Raw genomic sequence first — 23,791 nt, forward strand, 5'->3', positions numbered from 1 at the left:
TTTAAAAAAAAAATACTTGACACACAAACACATGACTAATATTTGCTTTTCAAACAAATTTGAGAAAAAAACATCATCTCGATATTTGGCTCAGCATAAATAATATATTGTCATCCTTGGCAGTCATCATCATCATGTGAATAATGATGTCTGATAACAGTTATTGTTCTTATCTAGTACAATTATTTGATCTCCGCCGACCTCCTCGGCCACACGATGACGTCGTTCCCGGCTCACGTGCCTGCGTTGGAAGCGTAGAAGAAGAGCACTTCCGTTTTCCTTTCGGCTCCCGCCCCGCTCCGCCATCATGAAGTCCTGAACAAAAACGGATGGGAGTCGAGCAAAATGGGGAGAAGACGAACCGCACAGGAAAACCTGCCCGCAACACTGACGCAATGACAGCACGAGGCGGAGCGCGGAGCGGACCCGTGGGAATCAACGAGCCCGTTCCCCGTTGAGAGCGTCGCGGCCGGCCTCCCGGCGTTCGCCTCCTTCGGTCAGCGGCGTTGCTAGCAGCGGCTCGAGCTAGCCTGTGGGGTTTCTCCTGGAGACCGCGCCGCTCGCTGGTCGGCAGGCGTCCGTCTGCAGCCAGCTGTCACCGCGACCCTGCCCGGCACTCTGCTCGTGTCCAGGGGCGCACGACGCGAGATCTGTCCGTTCGACTGGGGCCGTCGGGATGGAGGGGACCTCGAGGAACGACGTCGACTGACAGAATGCGGCTCGCCCGCGCTCAGTAGACACCAGTGCCGAGGGGAAAAAGGAGGAGCGGTGGGAGCAGCATTTTCTCGCCAGGCCGGTTAGCTAGCTCCAGGGCTAGCTACAGTGGATCCCAAAAGCCACGGTAAGACATGTCATTAATCATTCAGGACGCCAAAGTAGCCCAGTGCGCCTCTGCCTGCCCTGTTTGTGGGGGGGGGGGGGGGGGGGGGGAGCAGCAGCAGCAGCAGCAGCTTCCTCCTTTTCAGATCCCTGAGAGGTTGACATTGACAGGCAGGCAGGCAGGCTTGTTGTTGGCCTGCACCCTGCACACACAGCCAGCCTGGAGTTGTTGTCGTCGTCTGCATGTCATGCATCTCTTACGTCTGCATGTCATGCATCTCTTTGGCCAGTGAGAGCAAACTTAGCCCAATTGACCAGTCAAGTGCAAAAGCCATCTAGCTCTTTCAGCTGAGATGTGCTGTCCATGATACTGATGGCAAGCGCGTACCACAAAAAACTATCCTTAAATCTCCCTGTCCAGCCAGGGACTATATCAATTGTGTTTTCCAGAGGATGATCCAGGGTTGTGACATTGTATGTGGGTTAGCGAGATGCTCTTGAATGAAAACACATAATTGTGTCATCTGTTGTCTCTTCCTCAGTGTGCCTGACTGAGAGCTTCGCCCGAGGCTCGGTTGAAAGATACAAAGAACTTCTCATTTTTTAAAAAAGAAATACAAGCTTCCTCTTTGACAGTAGCACAATGGCCATGAAAGAAAACGTTTCATGTGACATGTGTTCGTGCTGCAGTGTTTGGAAATACCTACAGGAACCGTTAAATTACTGACCACTTGAAATATACTGCATGTTGTTTTTTCTTGTCTATATTTACCCTTTGGCAAAATCCAACAACAGGTGGAGTTTCTGTCTCTCTCGCCTCTTAACATGGGAAACTGACAATCTGTCACACACTGAATGCTGATCGTCTCATTTTAAAAGGATTTGATTTCTCCTCCTTGAAGTCGTGTGAAATGGGCTTGAAAAGGCTGCGACAGTGAGGAAGATGAAGTGGTGTTGTGTAGACTTTTCTTAGTAGAACAAATGTGGTCGGTAACTGGTTTTGCGGTTAACCTTAATCTTCAGAGATGTGGCCTGCTGTTGGCTGGTGCTGTGAAATGTCCTGCTTAGTCAGTTCTCCTATAATAAGCAAATCTGTGTGATCCGTATCAAGATTCATGTTTGTGTTTTAATAAATTATTATCGGTCAATATTTGTTGAATTCGTGCTGGATCCTCCTCATGATCATGATCTCATGAATTCCTTTTGTTGGTTTAGCACTATCATTACATATTATAATGCAAATCAGACCAGACATGGTACACCTTCTACTTGATAGAAAATTACAATAATCAAGTTTATTTTTCTCTTCATCGTAACAATGAACCCTCTATTCTGTCATTCACTCTAATTATATTATGTTTCAATCACTGGTCGCACACATGATGGCCATGACCAGTTATTTACCAGTAAATATAGAGCAAATATTTTCAGAGAATGAAAAATATATATATTTTATTTTTTGTTGAGGCATACTTTAAAGAGTGAAGAAGATGAAATAAACCCCAAAAAGAGAAATGCTAAAAGATAAAAATGCTGCATCTGCCATTGTAAATGCAGATATTTTCATCTCACTTCTAGTTGGATCTGCTAAAAGCTGCCTATAGGATATCTGGTGAAATAATGATAATCTTTTTGAATATTGCAATGAATTTAAAAATGAAAAATACAGCAATGTTAAGTTTCTCCTAATATTGTTCCGCTCTATTTCTGTCAGAGAGACAGATGGATGATAATGGATGGATGAATGGGTGGGTGGGAGGATGGGTGTATGGTCATCTGAAGCTGATGGGCACTTTGATATTTCCCATCCCTATGAGCCAATGTGTATTTGCATTTTTTTTTATTCTTCAACATTTGAAATGCAGATGTGGAGCAGAATGAGCTTTTTATACACAAACCAAAGTGACTCGACCCTGTGGAGTGAAACGCAAATGCTTTTATTCAGCTGCAAAGTAATGTGTTGGTTTTTGGTGGGATCAGCAAAACCAGCAGCCCTTTGATACTAGAGTATTTCAGCATTAATATAAACATGCACAGAAAAAAATAATAAATGGTATAAGTGAGTTTACAAAGGTGAATGTGTCACATTTTGCATGACACTGGGATATTGCAGTGGTGTACTAGAAAGTGCTGACTAGCGAACCACTAGATACCTAAGAGTATTGGATATTTAACAAAACAAAAGCTGAATCCAGATCGGTGTAGAAAATGTCCTCAAGGGATCCAAATGTGTCGATTACAAGTGTGATAGACTGCACCATCTTTCCTTGGTGCCTCGTGTTTCCAACACAAATGTTGGTGATTGTTCGATATAGCAGGGGCTTACCCAGTGTGTCTCTTCCACGCTCGCCAGGCGCTGGCCATGCCGTCGAGTGTGCGGGCCGGGAGCCTGAAGGACCCGGAGGTGGCTGAGCTGTTCTTCAGGGAGGATCCCGAGAAGCTCTTCACTGACCTGAGGGAGATCGGTCATGGGAGCTTCGGAGCAGTCTACTTTGTAAGTTATTGTCTTTGGTGTTCGGGTTTGTAAGTGTGATGAAATATTGGTTCCACAATGATTCCACAAACGGTTTAAATGCATGTGTGTTACAACCATGAGGTGTAATTTATTTTTTGCCAGTACATCATGTATGGTACTGTATTTGATGGGCTCTAATTTAATGAGTTATAATACTGGTTTACTCTCGTAGGTCTAAATTGTAAAACCCTTTATTGCTGTTCTCTATGAAGTGAAATATATTGCGTTTAATCAGCACCTGGCACTTTGCTTTTACAAATACATCTCTCAAATATGAGATGAGCATTTAATTATTTGGCAACTGATAATCAAGCCACCTGAAATTCTGTTGTTTTTTATGGACAATTATGGACAAACAATTCTCACACACTGTCACACTGCTGACAAGCTCTTGAAAGATGTCTGCGTTGAGACCATGGAGAGATTTTTTTCAATTACATTCGATAACACTTCACTTATTAGGAATTTAAGGCATTTGCAGTATTGCCTTCTGTTTGTATCATGCACTCCACAGAGAGTTAGCAAGAAAGTAATTTAAATTATTAGTCTTGTTCATCAGTTGTTAAGAATAAGACATCAGTTTTTAAAAAAGAAAAAAGATATTTGACTGAATTTCTTTAATTTTTTAATCAATGTCTGTGGGTGAGACCCATAAAATTAGTTTGGGGAGCTCTTCGAACTTGAGCCAGAAGACGTTTAAATCATATGGACATGAATTACAACCAAATACAATAGTATAATAACTGTAATAAACAATAATGAAAAGGCTTACTGGCTGCAGATGTTCTATTGACTGTTGTAGCATTTCTGGCTTTTTCAGGTTGTCGCTAGAGGCGATGGTTCAACCCAAAAACTCTTGCACTGATGTGGAAAATGGTCCAACATAGATAAAATGAACTGCTGCTTTTTCACATCATTTAATTTGAAGTCATTGTGATAAACACAGAGTGGTTGTTGAAAAGGCCAGCACAGAAAAGGCCCAAGTGACAAAGGAACAATGATGTTGTGTGTCAGCGGGACAGGAGGTAAGATATAGATGGTATTGCCAATAAGAACATAAGATGGATAAACCTATAAAGGTAAAAACATTTTCATAGTCAAGGGCAAATTGTAAGTGGTGGATGAAAAGCCCTGTTTAATGAAGGGTGAAAAGGAGCTAGTCATGGATGAAGGGATGGGAGCAGGGACAAGAGAAGAGAGAAGGAGGCTCAGCAGAAATCCTTGTTTTATGAAATAGTGATTTCTTTGTTGGGTCTAATGTAAAACGGACTATCAATCCCACAATTCTCTGGTGTTTTGTGAGAATACAGCATGTAGCACTGTGCTCTTATCTACATCAAATGATTATTAAACTTACTGACATTATGCTGTCAGAAATGCAAATAATGGCCATCTCTACTGTTAAAAAAAATAAAAGTGAGGGAGACTTAAAAGAAGTAATGTATTGTGTGTTCTCTAAAACTTTTCCACATTAGGCCCATGACATCCGCACCAATGAGGTGGTTGCCATCAAGAAGATGTCCTACAGTGGCAAACAGTCCAACGAGGTAGGACCTGGCAAAATTGTAATGCCTTATCTATTGTAGATGAACAATCAGTTTATCAGTGAGGGTTTCCCCATCAATGATTGTGTGGCCCCGGTTATGTTGCAGAAATGGCAGGATATCATCAAGGAAGTGAAGTTCCTCCAGAAACTGCGCCACCCCAACACCGTTGAGTACCACGGCTGCTACCTGAGAGAGCACACAGCATGGGTAAGTGTGTATGTGTGCGTGTGCTATTCTATCCGTAGATTTCAGCAGTTCTGTATACCGCCTACGTCACATTCTAATCTGATGCAGACTGTAGGAGATGCTCCTGTTCTCTGGAAGCTTGTAAAGTGGCCATGTGACCCCTTTTCTCGGCTACACCTTAGCTCGACAAGTTCTCACACTTAAATATATGTACTGAACTCCCAGGGAAAAGAAATCTTTCCATTCGGGTCAAGTGTGAAAAAGTCTTTAAAGTCAGGTGTACTCCCAAAAATAGCATGAGGTTTTTCACCCCCTCTATCTCTCTTGTAGCTGGTGATGGAGTACTGCTTGGGCTCTGCTTCAGACCTCTTAGAAGGTACGTATGAAAGAGTAGAGGCAAATGAGTAATTAAGAAACACTCGTGGGTTAATTGTACATTTCAGTTGTCGGCATAAATGGTGCCTGATACCTCCTAATATCTGTCTTCACCCAGTTCACAAGAAACCCCTTCAGGAAGTGGAAATAGCTGCCATAACCCATGGTGCATTGCAGGGATTGGTGTATCTTCACTCTCACAACATGATTCACAGGTAACAGCTCCGTTCCTTTTCACAAGTGTCTGTATCTGCTCTGCTCTACTCCCCCACACTCCTGACAGGAGACAAAACATACAGTGGAGGAAGTGCAAACTGTACTGCCTAAGAGAAGCTTATGCAACGGTGTTTGTGCTCACACACTGCAGCGGCACATTTTTAGTGCATCTGACAATATATTGTCTCTCTCATTTCTCTATCTGTTTTGACTTCCTCACAATTTTACTCAGTTGTCATTTTCTCTTGTCTGATTTATGTCTCTCTCTCTCCTTCAGGGATGTGAAGGCAGGAAACATCTTGCTAACGGAGCCAGGCCAGGTCAAACTGGGAGACTTTGGCTCGGCCTCCATTGTTGCGCCAGCCAACTCCTTCGTGGGAACACCTTACTGGTTAGACACCAAACTTTTCACACATCACAGTGTCACCCTTGTCTTCAGATGATGGTCTGAGAACAGGGACTGCTGTTGATTTCATAAGAATTACACCACGTCATGATCCCGCAGAGCTTGTACCTCGCTCATGCTTGTGCAAGAACAGCTTTGCCAAACACAAATATACTAAAAAGTAGCCACTGTAAAGATAAACGTCATCAACCCTCACAATATTCTTAACTCTGTAAGTTTCAGACCAGTTATATTCTCCATCAAAAAAGTGTGCATATTATAGCATCCTTGAAAGAATTTTTTTAAGTGGTAACAGCTAGTAAAGTTTAATGTCCAAGAATGTTTTTGCCATTTCTCCCCAGTCAAAAAGAAATGCCTTTTTCCTCTTATCCCTGATGGTATGTGGTCATGCAGATGGCTTCATCTTTATTTTCAATTCAACTAACTTCAGATTGCCAACTGCTCACCTCTGACGGGCTATACTTCATTTACTGTCACACATGTAAAGCTAAAAGATTCCAACAAGGTGGCCTCCTGAAAGTCACATACAAATTCACTGAAAGCATAAAGCAGAGTAAAGATCAAACTGGAACATACTTGATCTGACAAATAACCGTGCCTTTATTTTCAGGTATGAGACATTTTTATCTACATATCATATCAATCTTTTCTATATCAGCTGCATATTTCTCACGAGTGCACCCGATTCCATGACTCAGCAGCTACAGGTCACTGTTGTCACTGGACATGACGGGCCTAACCCTCAGAAACGTTCAGGTCTGCCTCTCTGGTGTAGACGTTTGAAATAAAAGTGAGCAACTGAGGTGCTGTTCTCTGTTAGTCCAGGATCAAAAGGAAAAAAAGATGAAAATGGCTGAATTGCTTTGTTGTTTCCTCCATGCAGGATGGCCCCCGAGGTGATCCTGGCCATGGACGAGGGTCAGTACGATGGGAAGGTGGATGTGTGGTCACTTGGCATTACCTGCATAGAGCTGGGTAAGAAATGGCCATGAAATGGTCTGCACGTGTGTGTGTGCGTGTTTGTGTGCGCGCATGCTTTGTTGTGTTCACAAATCTGAAAGCATCCAACCCTTTTTTTCCTTTTCTCTTCTTCTTTTTTGTTGCTCTGTATCTGCTTCTTTCTCTGTCACGCTATGTCTCTAGCGGAAAGGAAGCCTCCTCTGTTCAACATGAATGCAATGAGTGCCTTATACCACATCGCCCAGAATGAGAGCCCTGTGTTGCAGTCCAATCACTGGTGAGAGACGGTGAAACTTCTAAACTGTGTCCTTCGAGGGGGCCAATGAGCTAGAATATGCAAAGTTGAGCAGTTCTTACTCATTAATATATGTATAGAACTCTCACAGTTTTTCTGAACTGTTGTTTTGCATCAGCACACTATTAACTACAATGTGAAATTCTGAAACATGAAAATGTCATATTTTATTATGAAAAGGTTAAAACAAAGTGCTTTTAAGAAAATGCATTTTACATTGATCAATGTTACAGTTGAACAACACGAACGAGCTGCATTCATTTATGAAGATATCATGTGTCATAGTGTGATTGGTGGAATTACATTTTTATCACTTTCAGGTCGGATTATTTCCGCAATTTTGTGGACTCCTGTTTGCAGAAGATCTCCCAGGACAGACCTACCTCTGATGTGTTGCTCAAGGTACGAGGCCTCTAAACATGGTTGAATGTTCCGTGTTAAAGCAGCAAAAAATATATATTACTATAGTCGTCTGTTTTTCGGCTCAAGCCTCCGCTGGCACAACGGGCAGGTCAGGTTGTTGTTAGGGAAACAAATTATTTGCCCTGCACTTTAACTTTAAAGCAGATTTCCTTTAAGCTAGCGCCTAAGTAGCTTTTTACACAAGTTAATCCTAATACACAAGTAACTTGACCGTCACAATGCTGTGATTTTTTAATTGTTTACCCCTTGTCTTGTCGGTCTCATATTCTTAACCTTTATGTCCACCCAGCACCACTTCCTATGCAGAGAGCGTCCCATGACAGCTGTGATGGACCTGATTGCACGCACAAAGGACGCTGTCCGCGAGCTGGACAATCTTCAGTACCGGAAGATGAAGAAAATCCTCTTCCACGAGGCACACAACGGTCCCGCACCAGAAGGAGGTGATGAGGAAGAGGTAAGAATTGGACAGAGAAGGAGAAGAGGCCAAACAGAGCTGCAGGGAGGTTGTAAAGTTAGCGACACAGTGACTGACGGAATAAAAACTGATACACATAGTTTGGATTGGGCTGATTTTCTGGAGTAAAAACTGTTTGCGTAGCCTAAAAGTTTTGCAATATGGTGCCGTGTATTGCATTTCCTGTTAGCCATGAACATGAAAGAAGAACACTAGACTTGTGTGTCTGTGTGTTGCGATCTCTTGTTCATTACTTCACATTTTCTTGTCAACATGAAATTGGAAATGCCAAACCTGCAGAAGCTAATGGCACATTTCAAACTAACTTCTAAGTTAGCAGGACTCTAGTCAAACTAAATAAAGAAGTGCCAGCTTCCTTGAAGAAACCACCCAAAGACATTTCATTTTTAAGGAGGAAAAAAACATGTATCGAGGTTTGTTAAGGAAAACCGCTGGTTTAAGCTTCACTCCTGCCTTTGTATTGTGCTTATGGATGAATACTGTGACATTAGAACCTCTTCCTCTCCACACAAAGGCCTTTGTTTCCATCAGCGTTTATTTCCAGTTGGCTTTTCCCCCCAAAAGGAAATGATGGAATTGAAAGAATGTAGGGCTGCACTTTTCCAGAGTGTAGGCTTGTGTCTCACCATAGTCATTTTTACTGTATGTCTGCCCAGAATGGTTTTCATCAGATTTGCATGCTTATTTGTCTATAAGCTGCTCAACACACTACTACTGTCACCTTATGAAGTAAAGACACTCTTCACCATCCTAACATATCTTCCCCAAACCCCTTTTTTGACTGATCTTCTACCTTTTCCTCTCAACCAGGATGTGGAGCAGTATATGCTGCGCACTGGCACGGTCAACAGCATGGAGAGCTCCCACTCTCTGCCGTCCATGTCAATCAGCGCCAGCTCCCAGAGCAGCTCGGTCAACAGCCTGGCAGACGGCTCTGATGACAGCGGGGAGATGGCTATGATGCAGGAGGGAGAGCACACCGTCACCTCCAACAGCTCTGTCTTGCACAAGCCACTGGTCAGTCCAAAGGATTTACTGTCGTTCCCAAATTCTGTTTTTTGTTCTTAAGATGCATCATAGCACTGATTAAATCCCAGGAAAATATTTGGAACACACTTTTCATTCACCTTTCATTTTTTTTGTCCTGTACATCACTGCACTTTTGCTATGTGTAATTTGAAGCACTTGGTCTTCAACTTGAATCCTGGAGTTTGACAAATTATTTTACCACTCTGGCTGCAGACGGTTCACAAGGCTAGCTGCTCTGTAATCGTCTGACCATCTCTGCACATGGAAACTTATAGCACCATCTAAAGAATAACATAAAAGAATGGGAGCAGGCTCACCAGACAAACGGCCAGTTTGACCTAAAGCCCCAGATTTAGTTAAATCACCATTGTATTTCTTTTCTTTATTTTTTAGATAACATTTAGTTGGATGACTAGTCAGTTCCTATCCTTAAACAAACCACTATTTATTTGTCTTTGCTTGCTCTCCACTGTGTAGAGCCATGACAACATCTACGATGATCCCTATCAGCCAGAGGTCGACTCACATCGAGAAGTGTCGTCTGCTGGTGGAGGTGGAGTTGGTGGTGGTGGTGGAGGAGGAGGAGGAGGAGGGGGGGGAGGGGGAGGAGGGAGGCGTCGTCGAGGCAGAGACCATTTTGCAACCATCAGGACAGCCTCGCTCGTCACCCGTCAGATCCAGGAACATGAGCAGGGGTCGGCCCTGAGAGAACAAATGTCTGGGTAAGATGATGATTGTTGTGCCACTTGCCAAGTTGATTTGTTTATATTTCTTAATAATAGCTACAGTGTGAAAGTAAAAGGGCCCCTTCAAATATTTTGAACTTCAAAGAAAACTTGTCAAAATGTATTTAGCTTTAAAAAGCCATTCAAGTTGTGTCGCTCAGAGCGTAACTTCCCTGCATCTCTGAACAGGTACAAGCGAATGCGGCGGCAGCACCAGAAGCAGCTGATGGGCCTGGAGAACAAGCTGAAGGCAGAGATGGACGAGCACCAGCTGAGACTGGACAAAGAGCTGGAGAATCAGAGGAACAGCTTCTCAATGGACGGAGAGAAACTCTCCAAGAAGCACCAGGGTATCCAGGAGAAGGAGGTGAGCTGGTGGAGTGTGAGTGATGTTGAGAGGAGACCAGAGGGGGAAAAAATAGATTTATAGATAATGTCAAGTAGCACATGGCTCAAGATTTGGGATGATTGCGAAGCGAATATGAGAGAGGAGAGAAATCACCAAAACCCTGTTATAGTTATTTTAAGTCTGTTGCCATGGTGCTGTCTTGTGCCATGTATTGTGCAGTAAAGAGTCCAATATTCTACATATTACCTCTTTATTTTGTTGTTAATGAGATTGTGTTCTTTTTACCCCCAGACAAAGGCAGTCCTGACTGAGGAGAAGAAGTTCCAGCAGCACATTCTGGCCCAACAGAAGAAGGAGTTGACCGGTTTGCTGGAGTCCCAGAAACGACAGTATCGAGCACGCAAGGAGCAGCTCAAAGAGGTGCCTCCATGTTACTAGTCCGCTGCTGTCAAAAAAAGGATTTGTGTGAAAATGACGGATAGAAACCTGATTTTCATAAAGTGGCTGCATTGGATCAGTTTCCTTTGTATCTTATTCCTCTGTCCAGTTCATCAGTAGAACGTTACTTTCACCACTCTTCTGCAACTTAAAACAAACTGCATCATAGTAACATTCTAAAAACAGCCACTGTCTATCACCTTGATATTACTCTAGTTTAATGAATACGCAACTATCCCCCCCCACACACACTCTAGGAACTGAATGAGAACCAGTCAACGCCAAAGCGAGAGAAACAGGAGTGGTTGGTGCATCAGAAGGAGTGTCTGCAGCAGCTGCAGGCGGAGGAAGAGGCAGGCCTGCTGCGGCGCCAGAGGCAGTATTACGAGTTACAGTGTCGCCAGTACAAGAGGAAGATGGTGCTGGCACGCCACAACTTGGAGCAAGACTTGCTGCGAGAGGTACTTTTTTTGTCGTCGTCTTCGTCGTCGTCGTCGTCGTCGTCGTCGTCGTCGTCGTCGTCGTCGTTGTTGTTGAGTATATCGTAATGATTCATCAATGAAATTCTACATTTTAAACGGAAGACTTTTTTAAAAAAAAAAATCTTTTTTTATCCGCTTTGAACACACTAGTGTCAGTGTAGTAAGTTAGAGAGTCGCCAGATCTCGGGTGTGAGCTTCTGTCAATTTTCAAGTTTAAGTATATTATAACACATTGAAGAGATTTCATTAGAAATGTAAGTTCTTCAAGGTTTTTTTTCTTTTTTTACTTTCATTTGTGGAGCAAAAACAAACTTACCGTTTCGGAAAGTTGCTGAATAAATGACATTGACAGAAAATCAAAATCAAGAACAAACTTCTACCGTTTCCCCCACATCAGCTATATACTTTGCATACTTCACCTAATATATTTTATACCAAGTATGAGAAATATAAAGGAATATCTTAAAAGTTAAATGTACAAGTATATAAGAAAGCTAGAGAATCATATATTCTCAGATATAATTGGGCAAGTTGCCAGTAGACAAATATGTTTCTGTGAATGTTTTCCTCTTCTCAAAAAATGAATGTCCTTCCTGCCTCCTCCTCGTCTTTTTCCCTTCTCTAGGATTTGAACAAGAAGCAGACTCTGAAGGACTTGGAGTGCGCCATGCTCCTGCGTCACCACGAGTCCACCCAGGAGTTGGAGTTCCGCCAGCTGGGCTTGGTGCAGCGAACACGGGCAGAGCTCATCCGCACGCAGCACCAGACGGAGCTCACCAACCAGATGGAGTATAACAAGAGGCGGGAGCAGGAGCTGCGTCAGAAACACGCCGTGGAGGTCCGCCAGCAGCCCAAGAGCCTCAAAGTGAGTGAGAGCACTCAGAGCCAGGGGTCTCCTGAAGAGGGGGAGAGCCAGACAACAGAGGGCCCAGGTGGCAGCTGGGACAGTGAGGCAGGGGTGGGAGAAGGGGAGGTGGAAGTTGAGATGGGAAAGGAGAGGGAGGCGGTAGCGAAGGAGACGTATGAAGTTGAGGATGGGCTTGACTTGAAATACAGAGACGAAGTAGAGGAGGAGGAAGGAGTGAGTGTCACTGAAAGGAATGATGAGGTGGACGATGAGCGTAAACCAAAGGGAGATGATGAGGGTGAGAAGGAGGAGTGGAAAATGGGAGAAGAAGGTACAGAGGTGAGGGAGGTAGAGGGATTGCAGTGGGAGTACGAGGAGGACCATGGTAAGACTGCACAATTAGACACAGATGAAGAGGAAGAGGAGGGCAGGGGCGTGGCCGACGGCTGTCCGTCAGAGCTCATCTCATTCCCGTCCCAAGAAAAGAGGCGCCTCCACCAGCGAGAGCTCGACGAGCTGTCTGAGTTTTACTTCCCCGACGCCCCCGAGGAGCTGGAGCCCACACCCACCTCCGCTCCTCCTCCCCCTCCCCCCACCCAGACCTCCTTCCCCTCACTCTTCTCTCACGCCATCTGTCTCCTCCTCTCCCTCTCTGCTGCTGCCCAGCCCTCCAACCTCACCTTGCTGCTTCTCTCCATCTTCCTCCTCTCCCTGCGTCGCTCCCCTCCTCTGCCCTCGGTGGCGTCTGTGGTTCTCTCTGCGGAGCTCGCCTTGTTGGCGCTCTTCTTCTCGTACCTCTTCCTTCGCTCCTGCTGCTCTCTGTCACTCTCCACGTACCTGTCGCTCAGCCTCTGGGCGAGCGGCCTCTTCAGTTTAGGGCTCTCCCTCAGTTTGGGGATTTATTACATCCCTATGATTTTGGTCTCGGCCTCCTTTCTCAGCTCTCCCTCGCTCTTCTTCTCCCTCTACTTGGTGGTGGTGCTGATTGTCAGGCCGGCCCGTGACTTCCTCCAACACGCACCTCGCAAAGTCAACCGTCTCTGCATGCGAGTCCTTTTCCGCCTCCCCAGACCCCTATTTGCCATGTGCCAGTCAGTCTTAGGTGGAATGGCTGAGCGTAACCTCTATGAGATGTTTCCGAAAGCAGGGCGCAACTGGGGTGTGCGCCAGTCCCAAATCCCTGTCCCGCTTAAGAGTTTGCCTTTAGAGCATCAAGCCCGCTGCAGTTATACTTCTCCCTGGGCCAAGGGCCTGCTCTGGGTGAGGCGTTTCAGTAGACGCCCCCTCGGGGTCCTGGCTGACCTGGCCAACTCCATAGCACTAAAGCTCGCCGGACAGGCCCTTAAAAAGCTGCCGCTCAGTGTCCGCGTCAAACTTGAAACCCTGGGCCTCTTGAAGAAACAGGTCCCGAGCAAACTGCCCCGACTGCTGCCCAGGGAGGTGAGGGAGAGGAGACAGAGGGAGAGGAGGAGGAGAGAGAGGGAGAGACAGAGGAGGGAAGAGCGGGAGAGGATGTTTCGTGAGGACGCCAGGTGGGAGTGTGGGTTGAGGCGAACTTCTTCAGGAAGGTTTGTCAGGGGGAAAATTCGGCCGTGGAGATAGCAAGAGGCAAAACGAAGGAAAGAGTGGGAGAGTGAGTTGCTGGTGTGTGTGCGTGCGTGTGCGTGCGCGTGCGTGTCCGTGCGTGAGCGAGCGTGATCATGCTCTATGTTCCATTGTAGGACCATTGTTTGTGTCTTTTTGATTTGGGCCCATGTCTCTTGTTACATTATTCCCAAGCTGGTTTTTGGACACATTTCTTAAAGATGAGATGTAAGTCACCCTTCACACACACGCGCATCAGTATGTGTGTGCGCGCCCTGGCTCGAAGTGATTTTTGCTGTCGAAGCTCATCCACACAAGCCGTACGGTGGAGTCAGTGGGCTCAGTTGGGCCCACGGTCACTGTACCAACCCCCAGTGAAGTTTAACATTTCGTTATTGTGCTTTTTGTAAAAGTTCCTTGAAGTTTCTTTAATTTCATTATTTTGCTCTTAATTTGTAAGACAAATGTTTTTATGGTTATTTTTTAAGACCGTTTTGTGCAATGGTTACTATATCTATTATAGTGGTCTTATTTCATAGGCTCTCATCAGCGCACTGTTATCGTAGTGCTTCGAACAAATATTGCATAGTGTTGCATTATCTTCATGGCTATAATTTCACTCCCCAAAGCTGAATACTGTGAACAAAAGATACATCAATAATTTCACTAACATCTCCCTGAACACTATCTATCAGTCAGTGTAGTGCAATAAACCGCTGAGCAGAATCATCTGGGATCCCTGTAAGACATCTAATATTATTAGAAATATGTTTTCTATGTTTAGAAGTAAAAGTGGGAAACGATTAGCAGAACGTTCTTAATAGGACTAAAAAGAAAAAAAGGTTTTTGTTCCATGTTTAAACATCATTGGATATTACTACAGCTGGTGGAATCAGTATCTTTCAGATTTCAATTTAGTAAACTTTTCTTATTGCGCTTTTTGCAATAATCTTGTTATGATTTACCATGTAAACAATTAGATACGTTTCCCCTCAATGATGATGTAAATCTAAAGCAGTTGAGTGCATAGTCTGTTGTTGAATTACATATCCTGAATTTATAGTGGATGCATGAGAAACTAGTTATACATGGAATATTAAAAGTTTAATAATAATAAAAATACAAAACTATTTAATATTTCAGCTAAGCTCAGTTTATATGAAGCCATAGACAATCTTTTGAGACATGCAATCATAAAATAAGTCCAAAGATTGATGAAACTACTGAATGTGAATGAAGATATCCAGTTGTTGCAGACACACATTAAATTTTGCACTGTCTCAAAGACCATCAGAAAATGATTCCAAATATGGGAGAACAGATCACGTCCTTTATTTTCTTTGATCTGATCTGATCTGCTTTTTAATTGTTAATATTATTATTTTTTTTAGTTAAAAGTTCAGTCTTTGAAAAAAAAGTCCAAAAACCAAAGATTGATTTTACATTCATGAGCTGGAACCAAAAAAATGTTTTTTTCTTTTATAACTATATTTTTGCTTAAACGAAACTGAAAAGACTTATTTATTAATCCATTATCAACTTTTATCAAAGTATAGATGTTTGCTGGTTTATTTCAATCAACCGACCAGCTCGCCTGCAGTCAGACCAAAAAGACAGAAGCAAACTGAAACAGGACTGAAATACCCAATTCTGCACATTTAATTGAGACAAAGCTAAAAATGTGTAGTTGTGTCTTGCATATATCTGGGAACATAAATATTTTTAGAATTTTCCAGTCTGTAAGGGAAGTCTGGAGAGTAACAGAGTAAAATGCACCAGTGCTTATAAATGCTGATTATATGGAAGGAAGAAAAAAAAAGTGCTCAGTCATTTGAGCCATTCAATCTTAACTGTATTGTGACCGAGGGGAACAAAACAGTTGGGCACTTATTTTTGAGAAGTCGAGATTCATAAAAATATTTTACAAACATTGTTATTTGAATGTAACTTTTATTTTGCCATTGATTTTACAGTTGTGTTCCAGTATCAGCTATCCTGTTCCTCCTTGTATGTTTACATGTTTGTATTCTGTTTTGTTGTGACGTCTGTGTTTGAGTTTCCACAGTTATATCACATTGAGTTTTTTGTTGTTGTTTTTTTTTAAATATATATTTAATTTATGCAGTATTTATAGGACTAGTACTGCATTCTGTTCGGCAGCCATTTTGTTGTCCTCTATTCATTTTAGCTGCACGATTGTTGGCATACTGTACGGCTGTGTGCTCCCAAAGCGTAGAAAAATATTTTGTCATACTTCCAGATTTTTCTTTACACAAAAAAATAAATTCTTTTGTGTGTAAAATCATTGTCTTGTTTGTTTTTATGATTTTTGTTTTTGTTTCCATCATTACCATGTCTTCATTTGTTAACTTTCTCCCTGATCCATCAACAAAATCATATTTTATAGAAATATCCCTTTATCATTTTTTTCATCATTCCTCCTCTTGTCATCCGTTGTACCCTTCCCTTTGTGTAGAACCCCCCAAACTTTTGGTGCTATATCTAAGTAAGGAAAATTAATTTTAAATCATCTGTAGATTTTAGTTATTGGATTTGTTTTTTTTGTGTTTAGAACCTTTTTACTTAAATCTTAATTATAACTTGCAACCACATACGATTGTGTAATAATGGAAACTTATTTCCCAAAAAGTGTTTTTTCACATTAGATGATTCCAGATTACACATATAATTTAAAGGCATAATCTGCAATCCAAACATAGACAACTTTCTACTATTAATTGATTTGATTGATTGTTTACAGCTGAAATGTTTTCAACACATCGCTATTCAGTGATCAGCATCATCTGAGAAATACACAAAACTAAAAGGCTTATTAATCATAGCTCGAACTCCATGAGTAGATGTATGAGAATGCGTTTAAGAGACGATGGAATTTTAATTGGGGCTTTTAAATGTCGTTACCACTACCTTCTCAACACTTGTATTCACGGTGTCGACCTAAAAAGGGCATTGAATTGCAATAATGTCCTTACATTCATTTACTATACTCAATTCTGATGCAAACGTTTAAGGCATTTTTTTGTAGTTGCAGAAATCCACAGATTTTCACCCCACTAACCTATAACAGGGACACACATTATCTCTACCGCTGATAATCAGAAAGAAATACACAATGTGAAATTTACTTTTGATTAATTTGATGATTTTTCATTAGAAACAGTTAAAAAAAATGGTACAATGTTAGGTACAATGTGTGTATATGAGTCATAACTCACTTGATAGCCAGGACTCGTCGGTCGTGGTTTGATCAGATTTGAAGGTAACAACCAACGCCCCTCAACATTTTGATTCTACAAAAAACCAAAACGTTTTCTAACTTTGGCAGAATAGTATGTGTTAATGTAGATTCACTCAGTCACAAAACCATTGGGAAAAAGTGCTTTTGGTGCTTTTTGGTCTTTCCAAACCTGCAGCCGAAGTTAAACCATCATTTTGTATTTCCTGCCAAATTTCTCCTATAACAATATTTTCATGCTTTTGGTGTCTGATCTTCATAAAGCTGATAGAATTACAAAATACAAACATGATGCTGTCACCATTTGACCTGGATCTTACCTTTAATTATTCTTTTTTTCATTTTCTTAACCGCCAGCATTTTGCCAACTAAATTGATAGCAAGTCATTACTAAATTGTGTGTCTCACATTTTTTTTTCTCTCCCTGATTTAACCAACCAACGTCATGTTCACCTATGAAACCACAGGAGCACTTGAGCCCAGCTGCTTCCGTCTCTCTTCTCTCTCCTCCAGTCCAAAGAGCTTCAGATTAAGCGTCAGTTCCAGGACACCTGTAAGATCCAAACCCGTCAGTACAAGGCGCTGCGCAACCACCTGCTGGAGAACACGCCCAAGTCAGACCACAAGGCCGTGCTCAAGCGGCTGAAGGACGAGCAGACCCGTAAGCTGGCCATCCTGGCCGAGCAGTATGACCACTCCATCAATGACATGCTGTCCACACAGGCTGTGAGTAAGGCAAGGAGACGTCGTTCACTTCACACTCGCACCACACCACCACCACTGCTGTGCCTGGCCTGGGGGCCCTCCAGCCCACCCGCCCTCCTGCCTGCCTGTCCACCCGTCAACCAACCTCCTCCTGGTCCCTCAGTGTTAAACTCCACCTGAACCCACATGTAGTCCAAGTTTTTATAACAATTATAACAATTTTTAACAATTCTGTGTCCCAAAACATAATTTTCCCCTGAATATTTTGGAGAAATAATCGTCATGCCTCAGGAGGAGGAGAGGGAAACTGCGCCGAGATGACCGTTTTGGTAGAAAACTATGTAACTTAGGACACTGATAACATCCACACGATAAGACATAATCAGATCACGTACAGTGTCTTTTAAAGAGCGCTCCACAAATTAAGCATTGCACTCCAATAACGTTGTCAGATGCACACACACACACAAATTCCAGGCTTTTAAAAAGATGAATTATGGTCCGAAGATGATGGGACAAAACAAAATATCTTGTCCCCTCTGATGACAACACGGCCTGTACTACTTTAATTACCTCACAGGGCGACAGGCCAGTAAGCCAAATCCCTGCTGCCCTTGTTCGTCCGCACATCTACTCCTGCTGTGGTCAAAGTCTCCGCGGGAAGGTTTCCAACCTCCTGATTAAATTCTACTCCAGACTAATTAAATTCAGTCCTTAGGACAGAAATTACTACAATAACAAAACAACACTAAAGGTCACACTGCTCAACATTTTGTAATATTATTCTACATTCTATTACATATCAATTTATACAATATTCACTTCTTAATAGATTGTTTTATATACCAACTAGTTTTTAAGTCATGCATGTTATGTAAAAAATTAAAAGCTGTAGCTTGGAATTCAATTCCCTTGGTTGTGATTTTATCTGAATTTTTCTCATACCCACTGACATTTTATTTTTATTTATACTTTTATGAATTTATATTAGTGTCATCCGCAGGCACAGACTGATCCAACATGAGTTTCCTCACACAAAACACTGATTCAACAAAACCACCTGCAGCTCACACTCCTGATCCTCTGCTCTCCTCTGCACATCCCTCTCTCTTTTCTTGACGTTTGTCAAAGCTGTTTCTCCTCCACACTTGCCGACACCAAAGCCAACAAAAATTTGTGGCCCATACAATCTAGCCGAATGCATTTTTCTTTTCTCATCGCGCTGCCTCGTCTTTCTGCCTCGCAGCTGCGATTGGACGAGACCCAGGAGGCGGAGTACAAGGTGCTGCGGATGCAGCTGCAGCAGGAGCTGGAGCTGCTGAACGCCTACCAGAGCAAGATCAAGATCCACACCGACACGCAGCACGAGAGGGAGGTCAAGGACCTGGAGCAGAGGGTGTCCATCCGCCGCGCCCTGCTGGAGCAGAGGGTTAGAGAAAAGAAAATCCCCTTAAAAATGTTGTGCAGGAATTTGGTGAGTTTTAGAGTTCATTTTGGAGAAGGGAGAAGACCACGACTGGATTCTTTTCAAAGTAAGGTGACAGGTGACTGCTGGTGTTAGCTTTAGGGCTGCTAGCTTTTTGTAAGATTCAGAGGAAACTCTCTGCTCCCTCATGGGCTGTTCTGGAGCTTTCTCTCATATCTTATGATCTTCTATAACAGATGGAGTCGTACTTAAGGGGCGTTTCATCGTTCATCGACGGCCTTAGAAACAGCAGTTGACAAAAGGTCCTCTCAATAGACGTCCTGGAGCTTTCAATCAGATCACACAATCTTTCTCAGAAGGAAAAGAAAAATTTATCTATATTTCCATGACAACTGATCAGCCCCATCTGTCAAGTAGGAAGATCATGTGGTACGATCAAAAGCTCCAGAACAGCTACTGAGTAGACGTAGATGACAGTTGCTGCTACTAAGGTCAAGAATGAACTTTCAACGTTTAACAGTGATTAAAATGAGCTCCAGATGAGGTTTAGGTTTTCCCTCTACAATCTTGACTATTTAAAGAAAATGACATTGTATCTCTTGCTCATCTCCTAGATCGAGGAGGAGATGCTGTCCCTGCAGAATGAGCGCTCGGAACGCATCCGCACCCTCCTGGAGCGGCAGGCCAGCGAGATCGAGTCCTTCGACTCCGAGAGCATGCGTCTGGGCTTCAGCAACATGGCACTGACGGGCATCCCCAGTGAGGCCTACCCCAAGCAAGGCTACCCCAACGCCCCGGCCCCCAGCTCCCGCTCTGCCAGCCACTGGAGCCACGGCATGCACCCGCAGAACATGCACCCGCAGAACATGCACCCGCAGAACATGCACCCGCAGAACATGCCCCCGCAGCAGCACTCGCGTCGCAGCCACAACAGCAGCAGCAGCAGCAGCAGCGGCATCGTGGCAGGGGACCGCAGGAGCGACTCCTCCTCCTCTTCCTCCCACGGCCTGGGAATGGCCCTGGGGCTGGGCCGGGACGGGAGGGAGGTGCACCACTCGTCCCGCTCCTCTGCCTCCTCTTCCTCCTCCTCCTCCTCGTCTTCCTCCCACCACCAGCGCCACCACCTGCCCCAGCACTACCACCACCAGAGCACGCCGCAGCTGTACCGCGAGCGGGAGCGGGAGCGAGATAGGGAGCGAGAGAAGGAGAGGGAGCGGGAGTGGGCAGGAGTGCGAGGCTCCGGCGGAGACCTGGCCCACCCACACCCCCTGCCCTTCTCCCATCACCTGCCCTCGCGCTCCTCCTCTCAGTCCCTTGCCATGCTACCTCCGCCACCACCCGCCCCTCCCTCCATCTCCGGCCCATCCTCTTCTTCCTCTTCGTCGTCCTCCTCGCAGGGCGGGATATATGGTGGCAGTGGGCTGGGTGTGCGTGGTGCCCCGAGTCTGATGGCCCTGAGGAATAGCCCCCAGCCCTTGAGGAGGACGGCGTCCGGCGGGGGGCCCGGAGGCTCCGGGGGCAGCGACGGCGTCCTGAGCCGAAGCACCTCAGTCACCTCTCACATCTCGAACGGCTCCCACCTCTCCTACTCGTAGATTGGCGGGAGGAAGAATGCAGAAAGGGAGGGAGTGATTTAGGAAGGTAGCTATCACAGGTTGCATCTCAATACTCTCAGTTTGCCACCTTGCCTTGCAATCCTTCTTGGAAGGATCGCACCTTTCGTAATAGCTGAATGCAGGGGACTTAGGGATATCACCCGTCTCCTCTTCATGCATGGAAAGGCTCAGAAATCAGAGGACAAACTGACGTTATTGAGCTGCACCCTGCTCCTTTAGACTCAGGGTGGGTAGAGAGCTCTTCTCCCATTCTCACTGGTATAAAAGAAGGAGGGAGGAATGTAACAACCTATAGTACCACTGGATGAGGGGATATTAGATTTAAAAAAAATTAGGTTTGTGTTTAATGTTTCTATCTTTGTTATATCCTGTATAAAAGTGAGATAGGACGTGTGAAAGGAGGGACATTTAGCCTTTTTTTGGGTCCTCCCAGAGCTGCAGAGAGAGGGGACGGCAGCCATGTCTTCTTCTATGATGTTCTGTACTGGAATGGAGAATGAGCGAGGACAGGGGGAAGAGAAGAAAAAAAGGAAAATGATGTTTTTTTCTGCATTGTCTATGTAACTGTACGTAGTCTTTAGTGTCCAGATATTATCTAGCAAGCACTCGCAACTTGGGCGCCAGAAAGGAAAAAAGCGGGAGAATCACAAAAGGTGGTTTACTTAAGTCTCCGGGCTGGGGGAGACTTGAAAACACTTTTTTATTGATTTACAACTGTTGATGTGCTGTTGTTGTTGTTTTTTTAATTATTATGTGTATTTAACAAAAACACAAAAACAAGTTGCTTGGAACGTCACCAATGCCTTTCAAGGGGGTTCTTAAAGGGATGTCGTGACATCAGCATTTTTATTTGATGATTTCAAACCGAATATGAAAAACACCGAATGTTTGTAAAGACAAGAGACTCTGTTCTAAAAATGCAGCTTGGATGAGGAGAAACATTTGTGACGACATGTACACAACCAAAATATTGGCACCCCTGACATATTGAGTATCTAAACGACATAGGTGTCTCACTCCGATGCATGAGATAGATGTACAAAAAAACAAAAACATTTGTAAACATGACCAAACACATTTGAAATGTACCGTACCTGTCCAAGTTTCACTGGCATTCAAGGTCACTCGTCCCACAGTTTTGATCTTTACTGTACATATTTATGGGGAACATTAAAAACAAAAACAAGTAATTTTTGGTTTTTATAGAGTAACAAAGATAATGATAGTAATTTTGATATATCCAAACGAGTATTGAATTCAAGATTTAGAGCGACAACTCCGACTGCATTTTCTATAGGTGTCAAATATTACCATAACTAATCCTGATGTAATTGTTGTTGTAACCATGTTCACATTTTTCTTGTGAGAAGAAAAGGGCCCACTTTTGACTGTAAAAAAAAAAGAAAAGTAGATGACAAAAAAGAAACCTGTTGCATTGTCAGGTATGGTGTGTGTTCAAGGTATTAAGGGTTATTAATAAGGGATTATTGATAATTGTTAATGATTTATGTATGTGTGTCGAGTGGTAAGGTCTAGTTATCTTGCCACTTTTCTCAAAGACGACAAAACAATTGAATTTTAAAAAGACACCCCACTACTCACGTTAACTCTGACCTCGTCCTCTGGACTCTTGTAGAAAAGAAGAAAAAAAAAAAGATGTTTCAATTGGCCACAGGAATGTAAATGCTGGTTATTACTTTTTTATTTAATCGTTTTAAAGTTCAGGAATAAGTTGCCACTCAGATCCAATGAAAGTAAGGAGCGGGAGGAAGGAGAAGAATTGGGGGAGTGGACAATCCGTGGTGATGGTCCGACTGCTGAAGGGTGCAGCAGGCGAAGAGGGCGAAGTGAGAGGACGGGTGTCGACTTGAGCGGCTGTACCCTGAAGTGCCGGTGCAGCAGCGGTGACCGGAGCAGCTCGTCCTCTCACGTGGAGAAAGAAAACATGTCCTTGTCTCGTGAGCAGGAAACAGGCCCAGACATTTGCTTCTCTGCTCTCGAGGGCCGTCGTTTACTTGAAGGAGATCACAAATAAGTGGACTTTTTTTGTTCTGTTTGTTTGGTTGTTTTCACTATTGTTATTATTTAAATTGAAGAAGAAGAAGATAAAAAAAGATAATCACCCTGCTGTTTTTATGACTCAGAAACACCAGCTCAAGACAATTCCTTGTATAACCTGATATTTTATGCTTGGTTGGACTCTCAGTGCATGCATAGAAACTCCTTATATGAACTAAGACTGGCGGGTTGGGGGGCGGCCTTCGTGTTGGGGAAGTCAGTGTGGTAGTGTTTGTAGACAGGTTGTTGCCAGTGTCAGAGACTCCGGCGAGAGCAGGGGGTCTCGATTACTGTACCGTGCTTGGAGGATGGGTGAAGAAGCGAAAGCAGCACAGGCTCGTCTGTGACTTGCAGAGATTTCTTTGTTTGTTTTCTTTGTTTTCTTTTTTTGGGGTGGGGGGAGGGGGGGGGGGCAGTGAAATCCTTATTAAATATTCAAATCAAGCAATGGAGGAGGGGAAGGGTCTCAACACATGTATTGGAAAAGAAGTGGGTGCTTTAAAAAGTAATTTTAAAAAAAGATAATAAATTGATATTAACACATTAACTCTGGATTTGATGTACTTCACTCGGTATTAATATCGTTAGGATGTTTTTTACAGGGCTGGAACGAAACATATGGATCGGTTGTCGGAAAACAAAAAGGGATCATTGTGTAGTGCGACAACTAATGATTATCATCAATTAAGTTGCAGAATTTCTCAGTGATGATTTGGTCCATAGCATGTAAGATACAAGGAAGCAGGGGGAGACCCGAAAATGAATTCTCAAATTCACAACTGTGTAAAAATCAACAAATTTTCACATTTGAAAAAGCTTGAAGTTGTACATTTGGACGGTTTTGATTTAAGATTGACTTAAAAACAATATTGACTAATAAAATGTTCGGGTTTTTTTTTTTTTTTTTTTTTTACTAATCGATTGTTCCAGCTACATTTATTGTTGCTTAGTTTGTTGTTCAATATAGTTTCTCTCCTTGGGTTTATATATAGGTCACTCCCTCTGTTTGATATCATTTGTGTATTCATGCAATGCAGACAACTGCCCTCGTCCATT

The 23,791-nt window shown here is 43.4% G+C and overlaps 1 protein-coding gene across 2 annotated transcripts; it reads left to right on the plus strand.

Moving 5' to 3' along the window:
* The first annotated feature begins 262 nt into the window (after nucleotides 1-262).
* taok2b (TAO kinase 2b) lies at nucleotides 263-22,772 on the plus strand. 2 transcript variants are annotated; one of them, XM_047327664.1, is made up of 20 exons: nucleotides 263-841; nucleotides 3,173-3,313; nucleotides 4,810-4,881; nucleotides 4,987-5,088; nucleotides 5,398-5,443; nucleotides 5,561-5,657; nucleotides 5,936-6,049; nucleotides 6,948-7,039; nucleotides 7,208-7,301; nucleotides 7,640-7,721; nucleotides 8,032-8,199; nucleotides 9,031-9,237; nucleotides 9,727-9,971; nucleotides 10,164-10,341; nucleotides 10,615-10,743; nucleotides 11,019-11,222; nucleotides 11,869-12,108; nucleotides 17,444-17,656; nucleotides 18,882-19,064; nucleotides 19,676-22,772. In XM_047327664.1, the coding sequence occupies exons 2-20, from the start codon at nucleotides 3,182-3,184 to the stop codon at nucleotides 20,654-20,656; spliced, it is 3,579 nt and encodes a 1,192-aa protein (XP_047183620.1). In that variant the 5' UTR covers nucleotides 263-841; nucleotides 3,173-3,181; the 3' UTR covers nucleotides 20,657-22,772. The 2 variants fall into 2 exon arrangements, with proteins under 2 accessions (XP_047183620.1, XP_047183619.1); XM_047327663.1 differs by lacking the exons at nucleotides 17,444-17,656; nucleotides 18,882-19,064; nucleotides 19,676-22,772 and having other exon boundaries at nucleotides 266-841; nucleotides 11,869-15,976.
* The last annotated feature ends 1,019 nt before the right edge of the window (nucleotides 22,773-23,791 follow it).

The sequence above is a fragment of the Scophthalmus maximus genome, chromosome 16, assembly GCF_022379125.1.
Source record: "Scophthalmus maximus strain ysfricsl-2021 chromosome 16, ASM2237912v1, whole genome shotgun sequence".
Taxonomy (NCBI): domain Eukaryota; kingdom Metazoa; phylum Chordata; class Actinopteri; order Pleuronectiformes; family Scophthalmidae; genus Scophthalmus; species Scophthalmus maximus.

Coding starts and splice junctions, on each gene's coding strand:
- taok2b (XM_047327663.1), top strand. CDS start 3,182: ATGCCGTCGAGTGTGCGGGCCGGGAGCCTGAAGGACCCGGAGGTGGCT. Junction 7,302..7,639: donor GTGTTGCAGTCCAATCACTG/GTGAGAGACGGT, acceptor TATCACTTTCAG/GTCGGATTATTTCCGCAATT. Junction 9,238..9,726: donor CTGTCTTGCACAAGCCACTG/GTCAGTCCAAAG, acceptor TCCACTGTGTAG/AGCCATGACAACATCTACGA.